Here is a 9,393-nt window from a genome sequence, read left to right as displayed (position 1 = left end):
ATGAGGGATAGGGATTTCTCAAATACTATAAAAGGGTATATAAATCTTGCCCAAAACGACGTAGTTAGGTGAATTAGGGCAATCGGGTTTAGGATTTTGTGGGATTATTCTGTAATAGCTCCAACTTATTTTGATTTAATGCAATATGGTTCTCTAATCGAGGTTCTTTGACTTCTTGATTTGGTCTCTTAGTTTTTCTATATATTCATTTTAGTCCTAATAACCTTTTATTTCATTTTATATATTTTTTATTTGGCTTACAATTTTACATGTTTATATTTTAGTCTCAATTTGGTTGTTGTTATATTCCTGCCATTTTTTAATTTCTTTTTATATAATCAATGTTGTTTTCATTTTAATATTTCGAATATGGTTGGAGATGATAAACGCATGGTTTACATTTTAATTAAATTTAAACTCTTGTTTGTTTTAATTCTTTTTAGTTCAATAGAGGTTATCCTATGGTTTATTCATGCTTCTAGTCCCTATAATTTAAATTTATTTAGTCTTCATTTTAAGTCATTGATTTTTACATTTACTCCATGCACTTTTTATCGTTGTGCCTTAGTCCTCGTATTCCTATATTTAATCCATATTTTTATCTGTCTCGATTTAATCTCCATACTTTTTATTATTACCCTTGTATTTTATAAATAAATAAACATATATATTATTTAATGTAGCATTTTCCTTATTATTTGTTACCTATGCATTCTATTTTTAATATAAGTGTTTGTTTAATATTTTAAAATCTTTAATTGTTCGATTAACCTATGGAAGACCTTCAAAAATTTGAAGCCCCCTTTCGAGGGTTATCCGAATAAAGTTGACATTTTATTATTATTCGATATTTGTTTGTATTCTATTTTTTAGATAATTAAACATGTTTAATTTTAAATATCCTATATATATATATATATATATATATATATATATATATATTATATAATGAAATTATTTTAATAGATAATTTTTTATTGTGTGTTTATTTATTTTATTATCCCGTTCTGTTTTTTTTTGGTTTATTTATTCATTTGTTACATAACGTGAATCATTATCCATTCTTTATATGATATTTATTATTACTGCACTCATAGATCATATATTTATTTTATTATTTTCCAAAACAATTAAAGTCAATGTTGTTTTGCGTCCAATATAAAATAATTATCTAGACTGACTCCATCACACACATGGTTTTAGCGGCGGATATTTTTTTTTCATGCACAAAAACTCAAACCCAAAACCATACATAAGTGATATTAAATTGTTCTTCATTTAAATCAATAGAACAAATAGAACAAATTTGTGTGGTGCCTTTGACCTAACTCGTTTTTATATTTAGTAGGAATCGACCTACTCCGGTAATAAAAAGATTATTGTTTTTAAGGTTATGGATTCTAGTACTATAAATGTTATGACTGTAATCATATAATATCAAATGATTTAAGATTATCTTTAAATAAATATTAACTTGCTTCGTATTAATAAAAAACCCGCTTTTTATTTAAAATATAATTCAATTTAACCTGTTTTTTTGGTACTAAAACAAATAATGTGATCACATACAGAACTATTTCATTGCTTTTAGTCCTATTCATCTCAACTACTGCAATATTCAATATAATTATGATTACTATTAACTATTTGTTGTTGAATTTTATACGACGATTAATCAACGAAATAGTCGGTGTAAATGGTTAGTAGTTGTAGGTCGAAAATAATTAATATTATAAACAGGAATAAATAGAAGAGAGCGACAGTGAGCGATCACTCTCTCTCTCTAGATTTTTTAAATTCATATATATTTTATTTTTTTATATTTATTATTAATAATTTATTTTTATATGAAATTTTATAATTCGTTTCACTTTAAAATATTATAAATTTACTCCTTAATATAAAATATTACATTTGTTCTTAATAATAAATAGAAAGTGTTGCAAAAATTTTAAAACGGAAAAACGAAAATATAAATAAAAGAATATTCAGTAATTAAAATATATTTTAGGTCTAGAGAATTAAGTATCATATTGATAGATTATTATACAAGTGTAATAATAAAATTATCTTCAATAAATGATCATTTTAACTCATATTTTTTAGAATATTGTTGTATCATTACTATAGATAATATTAGTTTGAGTGATGTGATATATGTCATATCATCTTTTTTTTTTGATGACATGATACATATCATATAATCATTATAGGTGACATTAGTTTAGGTGACGCTACACATGTTATATCATCGTTATAGTTGCCATTGGTTTGGGTAACGTGACACATATTATATTATCATTTTAGGTGACATGAAACATATCATATAATCATTTTTTATAACATGATATTCGTCACATCATCATATTAGATGATGTGGCACATACCACATCAGTAATTAAACACGTGTAAAAATAATATATACCAAAAAAATAAATACCAAAATGATCTTTCATACAAACATTGGGGTCAATTTCGTTATTACACCTATAATATAAATGTTTTGTTTTTAAAATATACTTTAAATAGGTTTGAGATGTGACCCATGACTTAGTTTGATCCATAAGTGATGAAATTCACATGACCCTATCCAAAGGGTGTCCTTTGAATGTTCAGTGAGGGAAGTGCATGTGCTCTTTTATTCACCCCTAACCAGAAAACATGAACCCACCAAAGTTTAATGACGAATAGACATAAACGTACACCCAAACCTCAGTTTCCAAAAAGTTTGTGTGGTTTGGTTGACATTAGGGTATAAGGAAGACGACTTTGGAGACTGGATAGCTAGAATTATTGAATCTCATCGAAATTTTCAATTTTGGTGGCAAGTGTTGATTCTCAATGGAACTTCAAATTTGGTGGCTACAGTATATCAGCTACTTCACCATTTGATCATGTTTATAATTCACGAATCAAATGATTTCGGTGGTTAAAGACATTAACTGAACCGAGCTATATTAAGAGGTGTCAGCTTACACCTTAAAAGTTTCAAAATTTTCATTTTTACCCATATTAAATATTTAATATATAATATAAAAGAAAAAATGACACCCTTCTAGAAATGTTTTGACAACCTTTAGAAAAGAAATTGAACATTCATTATCAAATGATCGAGTCTATAATAAATGCTACTACTTATAACCATCCTAGTAAATTTATATATATATATATATATATGTTAGGATTCACATACAAAATATAAAACTCTTTAGTTTTACATAGATAAATACCGTTAAATAAATAAAAATAGACGATTGAAATTAAAAAGATAAAAACCGAAAATAAAACTCTTTTTCACTCTTTTACACATTAAAACAACTCTTTTGAAAAGTAGATATACAGTTGCTATCAATGGACATTCACACACGTGTCCACGTGTAAATCATATATATATATATACCCTAAACCCTAAAACTTAAATTTTTAATCTCTATATTCTACACCTTGAATAAGACATATAACATTAAAGTAAACATACAAATATAAGCTAAAATTTACACCACCTACAAATTAGACAACTTCTTATAATATTTTAATGGATGCATTCAAGATCACTTGATCTCAAGATCAAATTTACTTTCATGGATGGACGGATTGTTTCAAGTGTTAAATAACTTGATATCGTTTAAGCAATGTTTCATGTTCGAGTTCTTGTGTATGTAAAAAAATCTCCACTGAGAGACTCGTCCACCAAAACCAAATGTACGATGCGGGTCGGTTCGAATTAATCAGGACGAAACCTTGGAATTGGAAAGAAGAAAAAAAACTTTCATAGGTGATATAATAGGATTAAATACGTACTAAAATGTGATTTTCAATATAAAACTGCATGCAAACAATTGCCAAGCTGGTCATATCCCTAAAAAAAAGTATTGCGTATTCTGTCTACATTGAACAAAACATGGCAATTGTGCATGGTATTAGCATAACCCTTATAAAATGGGTCAAAGCATGTGAGTATGTGACTGGTCCCTTTGTAATAGGGATCATATTAATTTAATCTATATTATTAAACACATTAATTTAGCCTCTCTATTATATAGATTGGTTCATAATAGTCGTCATATTATACATATTTTATCTTTTTGAAGTTGAACAATAATGTTGGTGTTATTTTCTAAATAGTAAACATTAAAATACGAAGTTAATTACGTTACACGTCCTTAAATTATAACCCTCGCCTTAAATTAGTCTTTAATTTTTAGAATAGTTTAATATCTATCTCAAACTATTACTTTCATTGTGAATTAGTCTCTAAACTTTTGAGCGTTCCAAATTCATCCCAAATTATGACCCTCATTTGATACTAGTCCCAAAAGTTTTGAATGTTCCAATTTCATCTTCAGACTATTGAATGGTTTCAGGGGATGCTATTGAAATGTTCAAAAGTTTAAGGATCAATTTAGATCAAGTGTCATAGTTTGAGGATGAATTTGGAATGTTTAAAAGTTTTTGGAATTAATTTAGGATGCGAGTCATAGTTTGGAGATAAAATTTCGCTTTTTTTTTAATTGTTTTTACTAGTAGATGTAGTAAATTAATCCATTTAATAGTAGAGAGATAACTTTGAACCAATCACTAGAATAAAGGGATCAAATTGATTCAAATAAATATAATCGGAACTAAATTTAGTATGGTCCCTATAATAGAGGGACATTAAAGATATTTTCACCCTTAAAAATGTAAGTTTCCGAATCACGTCGTCGCAAAATCACTATTTGCTTAATATACTTGACGTGACGAAAGTGTTAATTCCATCAATTCGCACACTTAAATCATGAATTTACCCATTCCGTAACTACGTATCTCTCCTCATATTAAACTCAGAACGTGTTTAATTATTGTCCTTGATTTATGCAAATCATTTCTCATTTCAGTCACCCAATAAATTAAAATTCTAATAATAGCAACTTATAATCAAATCCTATTTCTATTCATTGTTAGGGTTAAGCTATTCAATTAAAATATTGTTATAAAAATATTATTTTGTTATCAAAATTGAAATAAACTTCTTTGGTATAATAATAATTTTTGAATCTCTAAAATTTATATATTTTATCAGTTTGGTCTTAATTCAAAAAATAATTTATTTTTTATTTAAAAATTCATATTTAATACAAACGGGGTTGGTTCAAGTGGTAACCAGCTTCGTATTGCTTAAGTATTTCTCAAGTTCGAGTCATTATGTATGCAGAAAATCCTCTCTAGGAGATTCACCCACCAAAGCTAGGTGTGCGAGTCGATTCAGATTACTCAAGGTGAAACCTTGAGAACCGGGAGGGCAACAAAAAAAATTCATATTTAATAATTTGATGGGATTACAAGATAGTATTTATTTAAAAATTTCCTAACACATTGACAATGCATACACCTTTTACGAACACAATTGTTAGAACCCGAAAACTCAAGGATGAATTATATTACTTTTTATCATTGAAATTGTTTAATAACTTTTTATTTTAACTCATCTCCATATGATATACTTATATCTATAAATAATTATAAGTATTAAAAAAATTATATTAAATAATAATGAATAACAACTTAATCTTACCTGTCCCGATAATAAAAATTAGAGTAAAATACATCATTTATGATTGAATTTTATTATCTCTTTTATTTCACTCATTATACTTTTAATTTATTTATTTAACTTACGAATTATTCATATTTTCATTATTTTGAATTATTTTATTATTATTTTTGTATGACAAGACATTTTTTTATTATTTAATATAAAAATAAATTTGAAGATCAATGATAGTCGACGTCAGACAGTGATTATTTTAAGTATTTTTAAATTTAATAATAATAAAAACTTTATTTTAAATTATTTTTTATTTAATAATAATAAATGTCATGTCATACAAAAATAATAATAAAATAAACCAAAATGACAAAACAAGAGCAATTTGAAAGTTAAGTGAGTAAATTAAAAAAATTAAAAGTACAGTGAATAAATACAAGAGAGAGTAAAGTTAAGTGAAAATGGCATAATTTTCCCTAAAAATTAATCTATTGGACATTTACTTGAGCTTAATCAAAAAGGTTACTTGGACTCACCATTCGGCAACAATGACATATTGATAAGGCTCGCCTCACAAACACACACTCTCTCTCTCCATCTCTATGTTTTAGTGTGTTTAACATTCTACTTGATAAGTATTACGTTAGCGGTCTTCTGCTACACTTTTTATTCGATTCGATGGGGAGAGAGACACATATATAATTGGAAGCATTGCTCCACCAACACAAAGCACAAGCCTTTTTGATCCCCATGGAGTACTCGAATTCAAGCAACACGGATCAACAGCATCCCCAGAGCTGCCTGGAGATAGCCATGGAGATTCACAGAGTGGTGCCACCACCCCATGAGAGCGCCATTCAAAAGCTCAAGACCACCCTCAAAGAAACCTTCTTCCCCGACGACCCTTTGCGCCAATTCAAAGGCCAACCCGCCAAGACGAAGTGGGTCCTCGGAGCTCAGTACTTGTTTCCTATTCTCCAATGGGGTCCTAATTACACTCTCAAGCTCTTCAAATCCGATGTCGTATCTGGTCTCACCATTGCCAGCTTAGCCATCCCACAGGGCATCAGCTATGCCAAGCTTGCTAATTTGCCACCAATTGTCGGTCTCTGTGAGTGAAGTCTTTGCCTTTGAGATTCATGCTTCTTCTTCTTCTTTTTTAGCAACTTTGAGATTAAAGGTTTTTTTTTATAAAGATTCCAGCTTTGTGCCTCCTCTTGTATATGCTGTACTTGGGAGCTCAAGGGACCTTGCCGTAGGGCCTGTTTCCATTGCTTCGCTTATACTTGGTTCCATGCTTAGACAAGAAGTATCCCCTGTCAATGATCCTGTCTTGTTCCTTCAACTAGCTTTTACTTCCACTTTCTTTGCTGGTCTTTTCCAAGCTTCTTTGGGATTTTTAAGGTGAACTCATTCTTCATCTTCCTTTTGTGTTCGACTTTTTTCTTTGGTTTCAACTTTTTTTTTCTGATGAGTTCTGGTTTTTTAATCTACCAGGCTTGGATTCATCATTGATTTCCTCTCAAAGGCAACGCTTATCGGTTTCATGGCTGGTGCTGCCATAATCGTTTCTCTGCAACAACTCAAAGCCCTTCTTGGAATCACTCATTTCACTAAAAAAATGGGTTTGGTTCCAGTTCTGAGCTCGGTTTTCCACAACACAAACGAGGTAAAAATGGTGTTTTTTTTAAAGAACTGCACTTTGCACTAATCTTTTTCACTTGAATTCACGGCGGTGTGTTTCTTTCTTCTTTTTTTTTTTTTGAAGTGGTCTTGGCAAACCATCCTGATGGGCGTTTGCTTCCTGGTGTTCTTGCTAGTTGCGAGGCACATCGTACGTTCTCATTTACTCCTCTACTTGTCTCCAAGCCTTAAATGGAATCCGGCGTTTTTTAACCGCCTTAGAATTTCAACCTGTGTGCCGCTCAAAGACAAAATCACATTACTTTCAGTGTTTTAACCATCAATCATCTACAAATTCACTGTTTTCTTACATCTGGCCCCAAAGAGATACTCATTTCACCAATCAGAAAGGCTAAATCTTGATGATTTGACTCTTTTCTAGCTCTGCATGGATAACACTTGTCATGTACTGCCATGGTCTGGGTGGTCAGTTTTTTCTAAATGAAATCATATAAAATACAAACATTAACCCTTTTTACAGCGAAGGGTAGTTTTTTTACTGTGAGTATGCATTTGACTTGGGTGTGTGTGCCATTTGCAGAGCATTAAAAAGCCAAAGCTGTTTTGGGTTTCAGCTGGCGCTCCTCTGGTTTCAGTCATCCTCTCTACCCTTCTGGTTTTTGCATTCAAAGCTCAGCATAACGGCATCAGTATAGTAAGTTCCCATGGTCCCCTCCAGTTAATTAGTATTCCTTTTTTTGGATTAGTGCTAATTTGGTTTAGCCTAATTAATAGATTGGAAAGTTGCAAGAAGGATTAAATCCACCTTCATGGAATATGCTGCAATTTCATGGAAGCCACCTTGGACTGTCTATTAAAACCGGTCTTGTTACTGGCATCATCTCCCTCACTGTAAGTTCTTTTTAACTTTTACTTCTAATATAAGGCGGTAAATTTGACAATGGGAAATTTCAAATTTGCTGGTATCAAAACAGGAAGGCATTGCTGTAGGAAGGACTTTTGCTGCTCTCAAGAATTACAAAGTGGATGGTAACAAAGAGATGATGGCAATCGGGCTGATGAACATGGTTGGCTCCTCTACTTCCTGCTATGTCACGACCGGCGCCTTCTCTCGATCGGCGGTTAATCACAACGCCGGAGCGAAAACCGCTGTGTCCAACATCGTGATGTCGGTCACGGTTATGGTGACCCTGCTCTTCCTGATGCCTTTGTTCCGGTACACACCGAACGTCGTGTTGGGAGCCATCATCGTGTCAGCCGTGGTTGGACTCATCGACATTCCGGCCGCCTGTCAGATTTGGAAGATCGACAAATTCGATTTCATCGTCATGTTGTGTGCTTTCTTCGGAGTTATTTTCGTCTCGGTCCAAGAGGGTCTGGCCATTGCAGTAAGTCCTCTGCCTCCATTTTATCGAACAGTATGCAAATCACACAACTTAAAAGCTATGTGATTATAACTTATATATCAATCGGTCAGGTTGGAATATCTGTTTTCAAGGTCCTCCTGCAAATTACAAGGCCGAAGACAGTGATGTTGGGGAACATTCCCGGGACAGATATTTTCCGTGATCTTCACCATTACAAGGAATCGATGAAGATCCCCGGTTTCCTTATCCTAAGCATCGAAGCTCCGATCAACTTCGCTAATTCGACATATCTGAACGAAAGGCTATTGAGATGGATCGAAGAATACGAAGCCGAAGATCAGAAGAAGCAGTCGAGCCTCCGGTTTGTACTTCTCGAGATGTCAGCGGTGACCGGCATCGACACGAGCGGCGTGTCGTTCTTTAAAGAACTGAAGAAGACGGTCGAAAAGAAAGGCGCTGAGGTGAGTTCCCAGTCTGCAGAAAACATGTTCATCGTGCTGCATTCGCATTCATGTATGTATGTATGTATGCATGTATGTGGTTTTACATTGAAAAATCTGGGATTTTCTTGTTTCACAGCTTGTATTGGTGAATCCTCTGGGAGAAGTGATGGAAAAACTGCAAAAATCAGATGAAAATGGCGAGTTCATGAGAGCAGACTGCTTGTTCTTGACGGTAGGGGAAGCTGTGGCTACGCTTTCAGCAACCACCAAACTCCAACCATCCACTAACGCTGTTTGACAAAACCAAACTGTAACTCCACAAAAAGCTCTATCATCTTGTGGTGTTTTACGATGGGAATATCGAAAGTATTTGACGATATTAAGAGAAATCAAGCCATTAGGGTTTTCCACA

At 32.1% G+C, this 9,393-nt stretch overlaps 1 protein-coding gene across 1 annotated transcript; it reads left to right on the top strand.

Annotated features, from left to right (window-relative positions):
* Window positions 1–6,257: 6,257 nt before the first annotated feature.
* On the top strand, window positions 6,258–9,393 carry LOC120144963 (probable sulfate transporter 3.3). The gene is made up of 9 exons (XM_039158891.1): window positions 6,258–6,638; window positions 6,724–6,931; window positions 7,025–7,196; window positions 7,296–7,361; window positions 7,752–7,865; window positions 7,946–8,062; window positions 8,146–8,559; window positions 8,649–8,999; window positions 9,118–9,393. The coding sequence occupies exons 1-9, from the start codon at window positions 6,278–6,280 to the stop codon at window positions 9,277–9,279; spliced, it is 1,965 nt and encodes a 654-aa protein (XP_039014822.1). The 5' UTR covers window positions 6,258–6,277; the 3' UTR covers window positions 9,280–9,393.

This window comes from Hibiscus syriacus, unplaced genomic scaffold (assembly GCF_006381635.1).
Source record: "Hibiscus syriacus cultivar Baekdansim isolate YM2019G1 unplaced genomic scaffold, ASM638163v2 tig00110893_pilon, whole genome shotgun sequence".
In the NCBI taxonomy this organism is placed as follows: domain Eukaryota; kingdom Viridiplantae; phylum Streptophyta; class Magnoliopsida; order Malvales; family Malvaceae; genus Hibiscus; species Hibiscus syriacus.
This window is presented reverse-complemented; position numbering and strand designations above follow the sequence as displayed.